At 25.5% G+C, this 20,636-nt stretch overlaps 1 protein-coding gene across 1 annotated transcript in view; it reads left to right on the top strand.

The window, feature by feature from the left end:
* The window catches only part of LOC109600478 (retinal guanylyl cyclase 2), a 176,264-nt gene that overhangs the window by 77,083 nt on the left and 78,545 nt on the right, over nucleotides 1–20,636 (top strand). Inside the window, exons 5-6 of the mRNA XM_049966423.1 lie at nucleotides 1,268–1,420; nucleotides 8,326–8,981. Of these exons, the coding sequence (XP_049822380.1) occupies nucleotides 1,268–1,420; nucleotides 8,326–8,981 (809 nt within the window). The remainder of the gene's footprint in view (nucleotides 1–1,267; nucleotides 1,421–8,325; nucleotides 8,982–20,636) is intronic.

The following is a 20,636-nucleotide window of genomic DNA, read 5'->3' as shown; positions in this document are numbered from 1 at the left end:
TTAATTTCCTAATTAACAAATTATTTCATGACCAAATGACCTAATGACCAATTAACCTTGACCAAATTGCCTAATGACCAAAATTCTTAATGACAGAATGAACAAATTATTTTATGAGTAAAAGAGCGAATGCCCACCTGAAATTTGAAAAATTGTAGAAATTGAAGAAAGATATCGAGTGTTGAAAGTCGGTAAAATATTAGAATATCACTAAAAACTTAATCCACTAAAAACGTAAATAATAGGTAAAAAGTGACTTATTATTTTTAGTGATTTTTAGTCAAAAAGTAATGTTCTTCAGTGATTTTTTGCGTCACTTATGTTTTTAATGACCAAATTACATAATGGCCAAGAATTAATCAAATTGTTGTCTGATGGATGTTCGTTAAAGAACCTGCCATTATCAGAAAGAAGAGGATCAATATATTAAATGAGAATAAATAAATTAACAACCATTAACCACCAAATATAAATAGCTACTAAATTAAACAACGGTTCTTGGAATTCTTGGCTTATTTTATATTAACTGGGTGTTTAAGCCGAGATTTGTGAATTTTTAATGTTGAAAAACACAATAGCTTCCTTGACAACCCAGTTATTAATATCTTACCCCATTTCATATTACCTCATCGCGTGTCATCGAAATTCTGCGGTCACTTAATCATTCATTCGTGTTCGGTTATTCCGAAGAAGCTCCATTAAGGGTGTGCGCACTGCTGGCTCTTAAAAGGTCCGAAAGTCCCAGGAGCCTTGTGCCGTAAGTCTTCCGATCCCCCTTAGTTACATTAGGCCTAACATTCCGGTAACACTATCCAACGTCAGGCTTAATTAATTCTTTAACGTTTCCCCGTAACTGACACATTTTCAAAATCCTATTATCATAAATGGAGATGGATCGAGGTAAAAACTAAGAGGTCTGACATCGTGAATAAATTACGGTGGGGCGTACTAAAAATAGTTGGACTTTAATAGGCTTACGCATAAAACTATAATAGCTATAATCCTTTAAGTTGATGGTTTCGATGGGGGCAATTTGCTGTTACGCTTCTAATGACGGCCATAACAATAATCATAAAGTAATTATCGGCGACGTCAAACTTTAGTGATCAATATCGGGACGAATTATTTATTTTTAAGCCACTTAAGCAACATTTTTTGTTGTTACAATGTCTGGCAAGAATTGATCCCTGGCAAACGTTGAACGCGGTGTTAGTGTGTGTGCACCAGACAAGGAGCAACTGACGACACATTCTTGGATGCATTTCAGAAATGGGATGGTGGCCTTTCCTGTCGCAGGCAATTGATGTTCATCTACGTGAAATTGGCGTCGTCCCCAGGCATTTCTTTATCATGGCCCAGAACACGTCTCGGGAGCATATTGAAAATAAATTAAGGGTTTTAAAGAAGATTCCCTGTCGAGGTGAGTTAATAAAACACGGCCGAATCGCTACATAAATTCCGGTGGTTTATTGTTTTCCAGCGACCCCCTCCCCTCCAACGCCATTTTTATCTCACTTGTTGTGTCTTGTGTGTGTGTGTCGGTCACGACTGCCTTTTTTTCAGGTTGAAAGCGTTTTAGGAATTTATTGCAAAAATAAAAATAGAAGCGATATCAATGAAGATGGGATAAATTACGCTTTTATTTTATTTATGATGTTATACAGGCAAGTCGCACTTTTTTAGATACTTTATAGTTTTTTATCTTTATTTTATACAAATTTTATTCCCTATTTTCTTAGAAATTTTGTCACGTCTACAAAGATTTTTTTAGTTTTTAGGTGAGGTAGATGTCTTGTATATTGGAGTGAATTTTTTTGTAATCATTACATCATAACTCTATAGCTCAAAATTCAGTAAGCTTTATGCTCCAGCACTTTTATTAATTATTTTATTCCTTTATTTCATAAAAATATTTTGTTTTACGTCGTCAATATCAGTTAATTTAACTGTTTAAAGATTGATTTTTAGTTTGATTTGACAAACTTTTTATGTTTTTTAGAAATTTTTTTACGTTTTTTAATGACCACTTACATTTATCTTTTTAGGGACTTTTTTTACGTTACTATTTTTTTATGTTTTTAGTAAATTTAGGATGTTAGTAAATTTTAACAATTTTAGTAAGTTTTCAAGTTACTGATGAAAAATTTATTTAATGACCAATTTACCTAGTGACCAATTTACTTAATAACCAAATTATCTCATTACTGAAGTACCTAATGACCAAATGACCTCATGAAATATCCACTGACCAAATTACCTCATGATTAAGTTACTTCATGACCAAATTACCTCATGCCCAATTTATGTAATGATCAAATTACCTAATGACTTAATTTCCTAATTAACAAATTATTTCATGACCAAATAACCTTGACCGAATTGTCTAATGACCAAAATTCTTAATGACATAATGACCATATTACACAATGAACAAATTATTTTATGATCAAATGACCTAATACCTAAGTCCGTAAAATCTCAAAATATCACTAAAGAATTAAAAATCCACTAAAGACGTAAATAATAACTAAAAAGTAACTTTTTATTTTTAGTGATTTTTAGTCAAAATGTCAAAAATGTTCTTCAGTGATTTTTTGCGTCACTTATGTTTTTAATGACCAAATTACATAATGACCAACTTACCTAATTACCTTATTATCTAATGACCAAATCATCTCATGATCTAAATGATCAAATTATCTCATGACCAAATTACTCAATAACAAAATTACTTCATGACCATATCACCTTGACCGAATCACCGAATAAAAATTTGAATTACTTAGTGAAAAAAATATAATACGTTATGGCAAAATTAACTTATCTAATGACCAAATGACGAAATGACTTTATGACCAAATTACCTCATGACAGAATTACTTAATGAACAAATTACTTCATGACCAAACGACCTAATGACCAAATGAAATTTGAGAAATTGAAGAAATTGAAGAAAGGTATTAACCGTTGAAAGGTATAAACTATTGAAATGTCACACCTTTAATGATGTAATATTTTAAATTTTAATTTATATTTTTAGTTAACTGTCATGTTTTTTTAAATATTAATTTGTTAAAAAATAATAAAATCTATTTTTAAATCATAAAAATTTCAGAAATTTTCATTTTTGAACATTTTTTCAATTAATGATTTTGTGGAATTTGATAATATTAATAAATAATATATAAATAACATTAATATATTTTTTATATTTGGTAAATTTTATTTTAATTTGAGTCTAATAAATATTTAAAAAAAAAATATCCAAATTTTCAACTTTTTAATAAAATTGTAAATTTAATTTAATTTAATTTTTATTAATTTGATTTAATTAGAATATTTTAAATCCTAACTTATATTTTCAGTTAATTGTCATTTTGTTTAATTTCAATTTGTCTACAAATTAAGAAAATATATTTTTAATTACTAAAAATTTTTGAAATTTTCATTTTTGAATATTTTTCCAATTGATGATTTTGTAGAATTTATTAATATTAATAAATAATAAATAAATAAAATTAATATATATATATATATATATATATATATATATATATATATATATTAATTTTAATTTGTATAGAAATTAAGAAAATCTATTTTTAATTCCTAAAAATTTGTAAAATTTTTATTTTTGAATCTTATTTTAATTGATGATTTTGTGAAATTTAATAATACCAATAAATAATAAATAAATAAAATTAATATTTTTTATTTTAATTTGCATAGAAATATAATGAAATTTATTTTTAATTTCTAAAAATTATTGAAATTTAAATCCTTTTTTTAATTTAGTAAATTTTAAATCCAATTAAATTAAGATAAATTCAAATAAAAATGAATAGGAAGAAAATAGAAATATATTTGTCTGATTATTCTTTATCAAATTATATATTTAATTTTATTAATTTTTATAGTTCTTAGTTATATAATCATTCATTTATATTATTTGAATTATTTACAATATTTAAAGTTCTAATTTATGATATTTTTAGTTAATTACCAATCTATTTTACTCGAATTTAATTTCAGGAATTATATTAAAAATTTTAGTTTCCAATAGTCATTTAACCCTTTTAAAAATACTCCATAAATTTTATCTGATGCAGATATCTTGTTAAACTTGAATAGTGAGTGAACTGACGTTAATCAGAATAAAAATTGAAGTCGACAGCAAGAAAATATTTAGACCTCATCTGTGAACGCCCGTTCCTAATTTAATATTTACTCGGGGCCCTCCAATTCTAAATATGGCGTTTAAACAAACTTCCGGAACGATTCTTTCGAATAACTCGCAGAAAACTTGCCAACTCTGTTTACAAATAAATTCGGCTTCGCCTCAATTTTCCTCTCGCCGATTCGCCCCGGCCGAGAGGGCGACGCCATAAACGATAAACCCGGAGTCCCGGAGCTAAATGATTTTATTCAATTAACACCACGCTCCGAGGGCGACCGATGTTCGGAATTTCGACTAACACGTCAAACGGGCAAAGTAATGATGGATCATCGGTCGCACGCCATCCGCGGATTAAGATTTATTACGGGTTTTGTTTTTTTATTCGTACACAGTGAAAATTTGCCATTTTACGTGCGACAGTTCGGCCGGAACACACAACAGTTCTCGTGCCGGAGATGCTTTTTGCAAACGGTTAATCCCCCGTTTCCTCGATAAACGCCGCTAACGAACTTAATTATGTTACCTTTTGCGTTCGTTTCATTTTTGTTTTAGTTTTGCCGTCCGTTTTTCGGTCGCTATTGGTGGAACAATCGAGGCCGGCCGGCAATAAACGGCTAGTCCCGAAAAATGGCACAATTACATCCCCGCCGTTTATTAGATAAGAAATGTCCCGTTTAATTAAGCTCGTACATTCTTTATAATTATCGCTGTGAGAAATCCGCACGGCTGAAACGCTTAAACCGCAGAAAGATTAATTTAAAGTAAACTTTAACATATAAATAGAATTTCAAAACGAATACTCCAAATTTCAGGCTCATTTTAGTAACTACAATTTAATTATCACGTCAAAATTTGTATGTAGGATTCGTATGATACAATTATGAAGCATTCTCAAACTATCTAAAACTATTTATTGCAGTTATTAAAAAGTAGTTATCCAAAATTCATTCTTAATGTCTGAGTCTTTGTACAAAAAGTTGCATTGTTGTGTCACTAGTCAATTTTTTAGTTTTAAATTGTCTAAAAATCTTCCATATTTTTTAAATGTTATGGAAATCCTATATACAGATTTTGATGTGGATTTGTTGCAGTAATTAAACTGTAGTTGTCCAAAATTCTGTTAACTTAAAATATGAATACAGATTTATATTTATTTTATGCAGACACTAACTTCTTTTTTTGATATTTTTCATCCATTTTTGTCCTTTATTTTTACAAATTTTATTTCTGATATTATACTAGAAATCTTACCATCTCACTAGTAAATTTTTTAGTTTTAAATTGTCTATAAATCTTCCATATTTTTTAAATGTCATGGAAATCCTGTATACAGATTTTGATGTGGATTTGTTGCAGTAATTAAACTGTAGTTGTCAAAAATTTAATTATCTTAATATTTGAGCATTGATTATTATTTATTTTTTGTACGGTAACTTTCATTTTTAGATACATTTTATACTTTTTTTGGTCGTTAGATTATATAAATTTTATTTTTTTTTTTTAAATATGAATACAGATTTATATTTATTTTATACAGACAAACTCTTTTTCTTTGATATTTTTAATCAATTTTTTGTCCTTTATTTTTACAAATTTTATTTCTGATTTTATACTAGAAATCTTACCATCTCACTAGTCAATTTTTTAGTTTTAAATTGTCAAAAAATCTTTCATATTTTTTAAATGTTATGGAAATCCTCTATACAGATTTTGATGTGGATTTGTTGCAGTAATTAAACTGTAGTTGTCAAAAATTTAATTATCTTAATATTTGAGCATTGATTATTATTTATTTTTTGTACGGTAACTTTCATTTTTAGATACATTTTATACTTTTTTTGGTCGTTAGATTATATAAATTTTATTTTTTTTTCTTAAAATATGAATACAGATTTATATTTATTTTATACAGACAAACTCTTTTTCTTTGATATTTTTAATCCATTTTTTGTCCTTTATTTTTACAAATTTTATTTCTGATTTTATACTAGAAATCTTACCATCTCACTAGTCAATTTTTTAGTTTTAAATTGTCAAAAAATCTTTCATATTTTTTAAATATTATGGAAATCCTGTATACAGATTTTGATGTGGATTTGTTGCAGTAATTAAGCTGTAGTTGTCCAAAATTTAATTATCTTAATATTTGAGATTTGATTATTATTTATTTTTTGTGCAGAAACTTTCATTTTTAGATACATTTTATACTTTTTTTGGTCGTTAGTTTATATAAATTTTATTTCTTATTGTATGTTAGAAATCTAAAAGTGAAAGTAGTCAAACTTTTTTCGTTTTAAATCATTTAAAAATACTCCATAAATGTTAATTGGTCCAAATATCCTGTACAAAAATTTTCAAATGTATTTGTCGCAGTTATTAAACTGTAGTTGTCCTAAATTCTCTTAACTTAAAATATGAATACAGATTTATATTTATTTTATACAGACATTAACTTTTTTTTGATATTTTTCATCTATTTTTGTCCTTTATTTTTACAATTTTTATTTCTGATATTATACTAGAAATCTTACCTAGGTCACTAGTAAATTTTTTAGTTTTAAATTGTCTATAAATCTTTCATATTTTTTAAATGTCATGGATATCCTGTATACAGATTTTGATGTGGATTTGTTGCAGTAATTAAACTGTAGTTGTCAAAAATTTAATTATCTTAATATTTGAGCATTGATTATTATTTATTTTCTGTACAGAAACTTTTATTCTTAGATACATTTTATACTTTTTTTGGTCGTTAGTTTATATAAATTTTATTTCTTATTGTATGTTAGAAATCTAAAAGTGAAAGTAGTCAAACTTTTTTCGTTTTAAATCATTTAAAAATACTCCATAAATGTTAATTGGTCCAAATATCCTGTACAAAAATTTTCAAACGGATTTGTTGCAGTTATTAAACTGTAGTTGTCCAAAATTCTATTTTCTTAAAATATGAATACAGATTTATATTTATTTTATACAGACACTAACTTTTTTTTTTGATATTTTTCATCTATTTTTGTCCTTTATTTTTACAATTTTTATTTCTATTATACTAGAAATCTTACCTAGGTCAATAGTAAATTTTTTTGTTTTAAATTGTCTATAAATCTTTCATATTTTTTAAATGTCATGGAAATCCTGTATACAGATTTTGATGTAGATTTGTTGCAGTAATTAAACTGTAGTTGTCAAAAATTTAATTATCTTAATATTTGAGCATTGATTATTATTTATTTTCTGTACAGAAACTTTTATTCTTAGATATATTTTATACTTTTTTTGGTCGTTTGTTTATATAAATTTTATTTCTTATTGTATGTTAGAAATCTTAAATTGAAAGTACTCAAACTTTTTTCGTTTTAAATCATTTAAAAATACTCCATAAATGTTAATTGGTCCAAATATCCTGTACAAAAATTTTCAAACGGATTTCTTGCAATTATTAAAATGTAGTTGTCCAAAATTCTATTTTCTTAAAATATGAATACAGATTTATATTTATTTTATACAAACTCTTTTTTTTTTGATATTTTTAATCCATTTTTTGTCCTTTATTTTTACAATTTTTATTTCTGAAATCTTACCTAGGTCACTAGTAAATTTTTTAGTTTTAAATTGTCTAAAAATCTTCCATATTTTTTTAAATGTTATGGAAATCCTGTATACAGATTTTAATGTGAATTTGTTGAAGTAATTAAACTGTAGTTGTTCACAATTTAATTATCTTAATATTTGAGAATTGATTATTATTTATTTTTTGTACAGAAACTTTTGTTAACTTAAAATATGAATACAGATTTATATTTATTTTATACAGACAAATTTTGATGTGGATTTAGTGCTGTCATTAAACAGTAGTTATCCAAAATCCAATTATTTTAATGTTTGAACTTTGTTTAAAAATTCAATTTTATTCTGATTAAGGGTCGTTAACTCACTGTTCGAGCTCAACGTTTGCAACTTCGATAGAGACGTACAAAAAACTAGATAGAAGACTACCATTACGGGGGTCGATGTAATTAAAGCCGTAGCATTAAAAGACCCAAGTTGTAAACCGGGGGGGAGAGAGAACGAAAAGAAAGTTGGACGCGAAACTTTCGAATGGGCCTGCATTAGAATAAATCTGGCCTGATATTCTTTGTTTGTTCCAGCCGTCGTAATGTGTCTTCCAGCGGACGAGGTCGGTCTGAAGGTCCTGCGGGCCATCGACGGGCTGCGTCTCGCCCAGGACCACAACACATTAACGGTTCTCCTTGACGTGTCGAGCTTGCCCTCGTGGAAAAACAAGTTTTCGTACGCGTCGGAATCCAATATCACGAACTTTATAGATGCCATTAGTTCGGTGAGCAAAAAGTACATACTGACTTACACCGACGACGTAGCCGTCAACGGGAGTTTCGAGTACGAATTAGTGCAGAACATCAGACGGACATATCCGCACGTGGAGGCGGTGAACGACGGACGGTTCTATCTTCTCGATTATCGCGACGACAACACGCCGCGACCGTTGATCGACGTCTATCACAACGGCAGCGACGTCCACGTGGAGAAGGTGACGGACAATTACGAGGAGTGGCGGCTCAAACATGTGCAGCTCGAGGAGTGCGAGAATTGTGAGACCGAATTGCAGAAGGCGATCAGTGTGTTGATCATATTGGGGTGCTCGTGTGCGTTTGTGTCAGTTATATTGGGTGGTGCGGCCATTGCCAGGAACCAACTGATGAAGAAGAGAATCTCGAAGGGGCCGTACAAGGTTTTGCTCACCGCCACGGATTTCGTTTTTCCACAGATTGCGGACAGCAGAAGAGTAAGTATCTTTCAGATGAAAAACATAAATAAAAATACCAATTTTAAAAATGTTTCTGTTAATATTTAATATTATCATTTGTTATATATGACTGACTGCTTCAAATATATTGTATATTGAAGATATTTAATGTTACCATTTTTACCACTGGCTGCGTCAAAGATGTCAATGAAAACTGATGTTGGAATTTAATTAGTCAATAAAGAATTTTTTTTCTCAAGATATTGAAATAATTTATTATGACTTTTAACTGTATCAAAAATATCAAAGGAAACTGATGTTCAATAATTTTTTATTAGTCTTTATTTTGTTAAATAATATTTAACTTTTTTCAGAGATATTATAACGTAAAATAAAGCACTTTTTTTAGATTTTCAAAAACTATGCAAAACTTTTGTTTTTTCTGTTTTTGTTGATATTTATGTTGCTATTTATCACATATCACATATCAATGAAAACAGATGGTTGAATTTATTTAGTCAAGTAAAAACATGTTTTATAAACACATTAATTAAATTTATTACGATATCCAACTGTATTAAAAATATCAAAGAAAACTGATGTTCAATAATTTTTTATTTGATTTTATTTTATTAAAAAATATTTTACTTTATTGGAATATATTTTAATGTAAAATAAAGCTCTTCTTCCAATGTCATCTCTAGATTTTCAAAAACTTTCGATTTTTTTATTTCTTGGTGATATTTGGTGTTGATATTTATTATATATCACAGACTGCGTCAAAGATATCAATGAAAACTGATATTTGAATTTATTTAGTCAAGTAAAAACATGGTTTTATAAACACATTAAATAAATTTATTATTATATACCTTTTGTAGATTTTCAAAAACCACGAAAAGCTTTCGTTTTTTCTGTTGTTGATGATATTTAATGTTACTATTTATCATATATCATTGGCTGCGTGAAAAATATCAACAAAAACTGATATTTGAATTTATTTAGTCAAGTAAAAAAATGTTTTTTATCAACATATTGAAATAATTTTTTGTGATCTCTATCTGAATCACAAATATCAAAGAAAACTGATGTTTTTTAATTTTTTATTTGATTTTATTTTATTAAAAAATATTTAACTTTATTGAGGTATATTTTAATGTAAAATAAAGCACTTTTTCAAATATCATCTCTAGATTTCCAAAAACTATGTAAAAATTTTGTATTTTTTATTTTTTGGTGATATTTAATGTTGTTATTTATCATATCTCACTGTCTGCGTTAAAGATATCAATGAAAACTGATGTTTGAATTTATTTAGTCAAGTAAAAACATGTTTTTGTAAACACATTAAATAAATTTATTACAATATCTAACTGTATCAAAAATATCAAAGAAAACTGATGTTCAATAATTCTTTATTTGATTATATTTTGTTGAAAAATATTTAACACTTTAGGTATATTTTAACGTAAAATAAAGCACTTTTTCAGTATCATCTGTAGATTTTCAAAAATCACGTAAAACTTTAGTTTTTTTTTCTGTTTTTGTTGATATTTAATGTTGCTATTTATCATATATCACTGACTGCGTCATAAATATCAACGAAAACTGATAATTGAATTTATTTAATCAAGTAAAAAAATTGTTTTTATCAACGTATTGAAATAATTTTTTGTGATCCCAAACTGTGTCACAAATATCAAAGAAAACTGATGTTCAATAATTTTTATTATATTTTATTAAAAAATATTTAACTTTATTGAGGTATATTTTAACGTAAAATGAAGCACTTTTTCCAATATCATCTCTACATTTTCAAAAACTATGTAAAACTTTCGATTTTTCTATATTTTGGAGATATTTAATGTTGCTATTTATCACATATCACTGACTCAGTCAAAGATATCATTTAAAACTGATGTTTGAATATATTTAGTCAAGTAAAAACATGTTTTTGTAAACACATTAAATAAATTTATTACGATATCTAACTGTATAAAAAATATCAAAGAAAACTGATGTTCAATAATTTTTTATTTGATTATATTTTGTTAAAAAATATTTAACACTCTTCAGGAATATTTTAATGTAAAATAAAGCACTTTTTTCAGTATCATCTATAGATTTTTAAAAACCATGTAAAACTTGTGGTGATATTTAATGTTGCCATTTATAATATATCACTGACTGTCAAATAAAAAATGTTTTTATCAACATATTGAAACATTTTCTTGCGATCTCTGACTATCTGATAAATATCAAAGAAAAATTGTTGGTTATCATATTTTAAAAATGTTTAACAATTATGAAAATTCAGTAAAATAATTTATTATACTAAAACTATCAAAAAAATAAGGATATTTAATAGATTTTAAAATTATTTAATTTTATTTTTATTTGATTTTGATCTTTTAAAAGATATATTTCAGTTATACTTTAATTAAAGTGGTAAACCAAAAAATATCTATATAATTTCCATACTTTAAGGAGTGCATTCGCCAAATATGAGACTACGATGCGCATCCACCAAATTTGCAAAAAGATGCGCATTCGCCATAAATTCAAAACGAAGAAGTAATATGCGAAAACTTAGTGTTTCGTGTATTCAACAAACTTTAAAGTTGTAAGGTGAATTTCCTGTTTACTATTTAATATTCAGCGTTCTAAACCCAACAAAACAAAAGTGCAATCCCCTTTTTAAATATTGAAATTTATCGTTTTTCGCCTTATTATCCAATTTACTTTTAGAAAAAGGGATAAAAAAACGAATTTTCTTTCGGATTGTGCGAAGATAATCGATCACGACATAAATCAGACGGGGTATTAAGCGGCATTTGTAAAGTTAAAGTAAGGAACGAAAAGGACAGTATGAATACGACCGAACCGGTCCCTTTCCATTTCATTATATAGTACAACACTTAGGGGCATTCCACCCGAACTAAATCACTCACGCAATTCTGGGAACGCCTTGTCGTCGCCGAGAATAAATCCGCAACGGCCAACCGATTTATTTTTATTGAAGCCGTTCATTTAATATCGTTCTCTTCGATTTTATTATTATTATTACTTTTTTTATTAATAAAAATAGTCCTTGCAATTAATTGCTTCGATTAAATCTACGAAAATATTTGTGTACTTCGTGGAACTTGTTTGATCAGTTTAAATTTAAAGACAAAATTTAATTTGTTTCGCTTTTAGTTTGAACACCAATTTAGAAATTAATTAGTATTTCGTATACAGTTCAATTTCGTTAATTTTCACTTTGTTACAACTTCGGTTTTCTTATTGCGCTACACCTATTAAAATGAAATTAATGAAAAGTTATGCGTTTGAGTGGATTCCTTTAAACGTTCGTCTCCATGTATATAGATGCAAATTGGGTTGTTACTGTCTTATTATCTTTCTCAGGAGAAAATTGAGTTTTAAGTGAAAATTGCTCATACACTTTCGAAATGATGTTAGTTAACGTTGTGCACTTATAAAATGTTGATGTTTAATGATTTCAGCATCAACAGCTCAAACAAACCAGTCTGTACTAAATGTGGAGTGTGTCATAAAAGTGCTAAACTACCTGGAATAAATAGCTCGTAACGTTTAAAATATTTTAACATGCCATAAATTTGGTATGTTTTCGTTATGTGTTGTCACATAATGAACAAAATTAATCAGGAGTTTTAAAAAGCTTATTTAATATTATCACATGTCACAAATTTAGTATGATCTCGAAATATGCTAGTATATATATATATATATATATATATATATAAATTATATAATTCAAAATCCAAAAAACATTTAAAATAATTTGTATGTCATACATTTGGTATGTCCTCGTAATATTTTATCATATGATCAAATAAATTTTAAAAATGTGAAAAGTCTGTAGAAAATATAAATGAGTATTTTCAAAATCTAAGAAACATTTAAAATAATTAATAATAAATAAATAATCATATTTCACAAATATGAAAACTCTATAGAAAATATAAATGAATATTTTCGAAATTCAAAAAAACATCTGAAATTTTTTTGTCATAAATTTGATATGGTCTCAGAAATTGAATAAGTATTTAAAAAATGTGAAAACTCTGTATAAAATATAAATCAATACTTTAAAAATCTAAAAAATATTTAAAATATTTTTACATGTCATAAATCTTAGTATGTTCTTGTAATGTATTATCATATGACCAAATAAATTGAAGAAGTATTTTAAAAATGTGAAAACTCTGTAAAAAATTTAAATGAGAATTTTTAAAATCCAAAAAACATTTAAAATAATTTTTATGTCATAAATTTGGTACATTCTCTTAATATATTATCATATCATCAAATAAATTGAATAAGTATTTTAAAAATGTGAAAAGTCTGTAGAAAATATAAATGAGTATTTTCAAAATCTAAGAAACATTTATAATAATTAATAATAAATAAATAATCATATTTCACAAATATGAAAATTCTATAGAAAATATAAATGAATATTTTCAAAATTCAAAAAAACATCTGAAATTTTTATGCCATAAATTTGGTATGGTCTCATAATATTCTACCATATAATCAAAGAAATTGAATAAGTATTTAAAAAATGTGAAAACTCTGTATAAAATATAAATCAATACTTTAAAAATCTAAAAAATATTTAAAATATTTTTACATGTCATAAATCTTAGTATGTTCTTGTAATATATTATCATATGATCAAATAAATTGAAGAAGTATTTTAAAAATGTGAAAACTCTGTAGAAAATATAAATGAGTATTTTTAAAATCCAAAAAACATTTAAAATAATTTTTATGTCATAAATTTGGTATATCCTCGTAATATATTATCATATGATCAAATAAATTGAATAAGTATTTTAAAAATGTGAAAAGTCTGTATAAAATATAAATGAGTCCTTTCAAAATCTAAAAAACATTTAAAATAATTTGTCATAAATTTGGTATATCCTCGTAATATTTTATCCTATGATCAAATAAATTGAATAAGTATTTTAAAAATATGAAAAGTCTGTAGAAAATATAAATGAGTATTTTCAAAATCTAAGAAACATTTAAAATAATTAATAATAAATAAATAATCATATTTTACAAATATGAAAACTCTATAGAAAATATAAATGAATATTTTCAAAATTCAAAAAAACAAATTTTTATGTCATAAATTTGGTATGGTCTCATAATATTCTATCATATGATTGAAGAAATTATGAAGTATTTAAAAAATGTGAAAACTCTGTATAAAATATAAATCAGTACTTTAAAAATCTAAAAAATATTTAAAATATTTTTTACATGTCATAAATCTTATGACCCCATGTGATCAAATAAATTGAAGAAGTATTTTAAAAATGTGAAAACTCTGTAGAAAATATAAATGAGTATTTTCAAAATCTAAAAAACATTCAAAATATTTTTTACATGTCACAAATTCCGTATGACGTATGTAATATGTAGTCATATCATTAAATATATTGATCAAATAATTTAAAAATGTGAAAGCTATAAAAATGAATATTTTCTAAATCTATCATATGATCAAATAAATTGATCAAGAAGTATTTTAAATAAGTGAATACTCTGAAGAAAATAAAAATCATGTTTAAGATCTAAAAAACATTTAAAATATGTTGTTACATGATATAAATGTCCTTTTAATGTAGGATTAAATAATTTGGTCAAGTATTTTATAAATGTGAAAATTTTGTAGAAAATAAATATTAAATAAATGAGTATTTTTAAAATTTGGAAAGCACTTAAAATATTTTTGACGTGCCACAAGTTTGGTATGTAAAAAATCAGCATTTTGCAAATTTAAAGAAGATTTAAACTACTTTTAAAATCATTATATAAAAAAATCAAAAATCAAAAATGCCATAAATTTAGTGTTTTCTTTAAAAAAGTATAAAAAAGATGTAGGAAATAAAAATAAATAATCTGAGTAAAATTTCTCTTAATATAAAAATAATGTATTAATTAATTAAATTAAATATTTTATAAAAATTCAAATAATTAAAAGTGTTTTGAGAATTTGAAAAAATGTCTTTAATATGTCTAAACAGTTTATAAAATCTCGGGAACAAATTTAAAATCAACGTGGTTTACACAGTTTAGATTAATACAAAATTTAATTTGTTTTACTTGTAGCTGAAACACCAATTTAGAAATTAATTAGTATCTCGTGAACAGCTCAATTTCATTAATTTTCACTTTGTCACAAGTTTGGTTTCCTTATTGCTCCGCACGTATTAAAATGAAATTAACATAGGAATACTTACATGTAAGAGTGGGCTCCTTTAGCCTGCACCCCCATGTATAAATGTAAATTGAATTGTTGCTGCGCCATCAACTTTCTCACAACAAAATTGCGTTTCAAGCAATAACTGCTCATTGTACCATCAGATAATGTTGGTGAACGCCATTCACTTCGAAATTATCGATGTTTAATAACTTTAACCAACGTCACACTGAAACCAGCCAATATTAAACGTCGAGTGTGTCGTAAAATTGCCAGACGACGTCGCATACACGGCACATAACATTGTTTAAAATATTTTAACATGCCATAAATTCAACGTGTCACCCGTAAAGTTTCGTCATATGATCCCCGGACCGCTGAACGAAACGTCAAATGCGGGGGAGCGGACCAGAACCGACACCGGGAACTTCTTGCCAAGTGGGTATCGTACCAAATCCACTTTACCAATTAGGGAATTTCATTATGCTTAGTTTAACAGTTTCTTACGTAAAATCGATGTGACTTGCTTACTTAAAGCCACATCCGTTCCCGAATAATCTGTTCGAATCACACCCGGATCTTGAGTCCCTTCAAATTAAATCTTATCTGCGCCGGAATCTGATGGGAATATTAAGATTCCAGACGCAGATTTCGCAGCTTTTTTTCGGTGCCCGGTTTTGCGGCAACTGTTGTCGGATACACGGATCAAAATCGGCGGGTTAATTTATCCGAGTGTCTCAATTATTCTGGAACTGCGATGCACCGTATTTAATTGTGTATTGCTATTTACGAAAAGTTTTAAATGTGTTCGGCAAAATTCCCGATTAATATTAATGTATGCTAATGTAAAATATATCATTCAGGCTCCCCTAATTTGGTTGAATAAATTTAATAATTACAAAATCTCATAAATATTACGAACAAGAAACAGGAAACTGTTTTCCATAATTAAATTCCCTAAACCTATTGGAACCCACTGTATCAGGATAATGTCTTTTGATAAAATTTCGATTAAAAAACTTTTATAACAGCTTTACGGATCAAGATAATGAAATTGGGGATTAAATTCATTTACTTAATAATTCGCGGGCGACTGACAAAAGAGAATGAACTATGAAATCTGTTCCGACGGGTTCTCCGCACATTTCGTTCAGATGCCAACTTGAAGAAATTATTTAAAATATTCGATAATATATTTCAAACTATTTTCATCTATAATTTTCTTAATATTCACATTATTAGGTTGGAGATTACTTCGTTCTGATATTATTTCTAATTCGGAGCATTATATTCAAAAGAATTGGAAGAAACATACTAATTCTTTGCATAAAAAATAAACAATGGAAAAAATATAATATTTTACAGAATTTAAATATCAAATTAATTTTAAAAAAAATATTAAATTTAAAATTACCGATACATAGAGAATAATTTTAAATATTTATTATTCAATCATGTACTTTATGGTGAATCAGGTACTTTATGGTGAATTTATGGAATGTTACTAATTTACAGAATCCCAATATCTATAAAAAGAAGACAAAAAAATTATAGAAATTATATATATATATATATATATATATATATATATATATATATATATATATATATATATATATATAGATATATGTAGATATATAATATACAAAAAATATAATAAATAATGAGGAATATAGTTAACTAAATTTAGTGAATTTAAATAATGAAGAAAATATAATTTAAAGAACTATAATTTTAAAGAATTGAATATAAATATGTATTTAATGAATCAGATAAATATAAATTAATTAAATAAACTGAACAATTCACAATTTAAATTCTAGATTTAAAAAATATAAAGAATTTAAAAAAACTTAAATATATAAAAATATCTGAAGAAGTCAAATAATATAAAGAAAAATTAAATATGAAGGCAAAAGAAATTTAATCTGTCCTTAAAATCTTTCAGAAGCTTAAGAAACAAAAGAATTTAAAAAAAAATACAATAAGAATTTAAACAACATAAATAAAAATAAGAACCCATAAAGTTAAATAATATAATAATGAATGAAAAATTTGAGAAAACTGAATTGAATGAATTTAGATAATAACTTGAATTAAATATAATTAGGGAATTCTAAATAAGCATTTAATGGTTCTGAAAAATTTAAGTAGTTAAAGGAACTAAACAATTAAAAAAATTTTAGATTTAAAAAATATAAAGAATTTAAAAATTCTTTATAGCTTAAAGTATCTATCCAATTATTAGATACAAATATTCTACATAATTAAATGAATCTGAAAAATTTAAGTAATCAAAGGAATTAAACAATTCATAAATATTCAAAGATATATAAAGAATTTAAAAAATCTTAATAACATAAAACATCTAACAAATTAATTAAATAAAAAATATTCTACATGGTTAAAAAATATATAAAAATATCTGCCAAAAAATACAAAAAAATTAAAATAAGAAGGCTTAAGAAATTTAAACAGTCTTTAAAATCTTTCAGAAGCTTAAGAAACAAAGTATTTAAAAAAAACAATAAGAATACATAAATTCTTATCAAAATTAAAATTGCTAAAAATTTTATAGTATTTAAATATATAAATAAAAAAAATTTAATGAATTTAAATAATTAAGTAAAACCTAAAAAAATTGAATTCTCAAGAATTGAAGATAATTAGAAAATTCTAAATATGCATTTAATGAATCTGAAGAAATTAAGTAACTAAAAAAACTAAACAATTCCTAAAAATTCAATATTTGAAGCTTAATAACCTAAAGTATCTAACCAATTAATTAAATAAAAAAATATACTATATTTTTAAAAAAATATACTATATTTTTAAAAAAATATAAAAATATCTGAAGAAGCCAAATAATACAAAGAAATTAAAATATGAAGGCAAAAGAAATTTACTGTCCTTAGAATCTTTCAGAAGCTTAAGAAACAAAAGTATTTTAAAAAGTACAATGAGAATACATAAATTCTTATCAAAATTAAAATTGCTAAAAATTTTATAGTATTTAAACATATGTATAAATAAAAGGAAGAATCCAAAAAGATAAATAATATAATAATTAAGAAAGAATTTAAGAATACTAAATTAAATGAATTTAGATGATTAAGAAAAAAATCTAAAGAAACTGAATTCTCAAGAATTGATGATTATTAGAAAATACTAAATATGCATTTAATGAATCTAAATTTAAATAAAAATGTAAAATACGAATGCATTGGTAAGAGTCATTAGAATCCCCAAAATTTTAAGGAACAAATGTATTCTATTAATAGAATGGTAAACTTATACCAATATTAAAATTGCAAAAAATTTCTAGAATTTGAACATCTAAATAAAATAAAGAATTATAAAGATAAAAGATAATAGAATAATAAAGAATATAATAATAGTGAAGAATATGAGTAAAAAATTTAATTAATTAAGTAAAAATCCTTTTGAATCTTTTTTTAAAAAATATAACTATATATAAATAATCTCTCATTTAGAGAGTATTATGAATAAAACAGAATATAAATAAACGAACATATCCAAAGAATTTAAATAATTAATAGAAAGGAATCTAAAAACTTTAAATAAAATGATTCCAAAAAAACTAAAATGTAATCCATAAAATTTAAATAAAATAAGGAACGAAACGAAGTATTTTATATAATTAATTTTTTATTTAAAGAAGTTAAGCAACGAAAAGAAAAAGGTTTTAGCAATCATCTTCAAAAACAAATAAAGTTTGATATTGTAAGTTTAAAATGTTTAAATATGTAAATTTTATGAATATAAATTACATATGTGATACTATTAACTTTCATGTATTATGTAAAGAATTTAAAAAGTCTAAAAATCCCATTTCATAAACGCTTTACATAAATATAAAATGTTGGTAAAACGTTATATTAAGTTGATTTTTACGTAAGCTTATTTTAAGCGTTGTATATGTTCCTGCTCCCCGAAGAAAAATCTCGACGGATTTAAAATATGCTTGTGCAAGTCGATTTTATAACCGACCTCTTAAGTTACACCATAACTTTAACCTCCGTGCATCTGTACAAGTTGAAACTTTTAAACGACATCCAGAATAAACCTATAATGGGCTTTCAGATTTCAATTAGTAGCCAGTTATGGACGTCGAGAATGGAACTGGAATCAATCCATTCTGTGTCCCATTCAAATCTAAATTATAAATCTAAATCCCTCATTTGTACAGAAAAAAAATATCGTGACCGACTTCATTAGCAGCTCCTCGCCGGTCGGATTTTTAATTAAATCTGATAGGGGTGCCATAACTCTCCGTGCTGAGCGACGATCGTTTCGCCGGGACATATGGACCTTGTACCAATTGGAAAAATGGATTTCCCTTTATTTTCTCCCCGATTCGCGCCGCGTCGCGAGGGAACGCGTAATTTAAAAGGAATTGCCTCCCATTATCCTTAATTGCTCCTTGCCGCCTTCAATGTTGAGATAACGAGAAACGAACAATCGCTCCCGAATTTATTCCGATTCCAGACGAGACGAAATACATAATTAACAAATAAAGTGATTCGTGTTTATTCTTACGTAAATTTAAAAAAAAAAAAACTGGACTAACATGGGCATTTAAACGGGCCGTGTATCGAACGTAATGACGGTTGTTACATTTAAGGGTCGCATAAAAGCTGTTCCCGTATCAATAAACATTACCGCCCTACGCACAGTACTACCATTTTCGCTACAATAGAAAATTTACCATTATTACAATCGATCTGACTGTAAAAAACTATTGCATACAAACGACACGAGAAGCGGCACATCGATTTAAATCGTTGGATTATGGGATAATTTACTGTGACGTTAACCTAACAATTATTAATGATTAAATAATTGGAAAACATTAAAATATTATAATATTATTGACAAATTAACTTTAAATTGAATTAGTTTTTTATAAATTGTTTCATTCTTTATTCAAGAAAGTCAAAGATTTTCATTCTAATTTAATTTTTAATAAACGTGTTTGAATTATAACTTATATTGAATTGTCCAAATTGTGTAATTCAAAATAATAAATTATATAAATTGTAATAAATTTAAAAAATATCTGAAAAAAGAGTAAAAAATTGGAAAGTAAACTTCTTTTCGAATATAGAATATTCTTACTTTTTAGACTTTCTCAATTTTTTATATAATATTGACAATTTCAACTTTTTGGAATTATTTTATTTTTATTTATTTAATTCAATACGTTGGGATATTAATGAAGATATTAATTAAATAACATATAAACAACCTAGAGTAAACAATAATTTTATATTTTACTATTTTCGAATAATTTCTTTTTTTTTTTTGATTCAATTCATTGAGAATTTCAAATAATTTTCGAATATAGAATATTCTTACTTTTTAAACTTCCTCAAGTTTCTATATAATGTTGACAATTTCAACTTTTTGTTATTTTTTAATATTTTTTAATT

Source organism: Aethina tumida, chromosome 4, assembly GCF_024364675.1.
Source record: "Aethina tumida isolate Nest 87 chromosome 4, icAetTumi1.1, whole genome shotgun sequence".
NCBI classification, from domain to species: domain Eukaryota; kingdom Metazoa; phylum Arthropoda; class Insecta; order Coleoptera; family Nitidulidae; genus Aethina; species Aethina tumida.
Note: the sequence above shows the minus strand (reverse complement) of the source record. Positions and strands in the feature narration are given on the sequence as shown.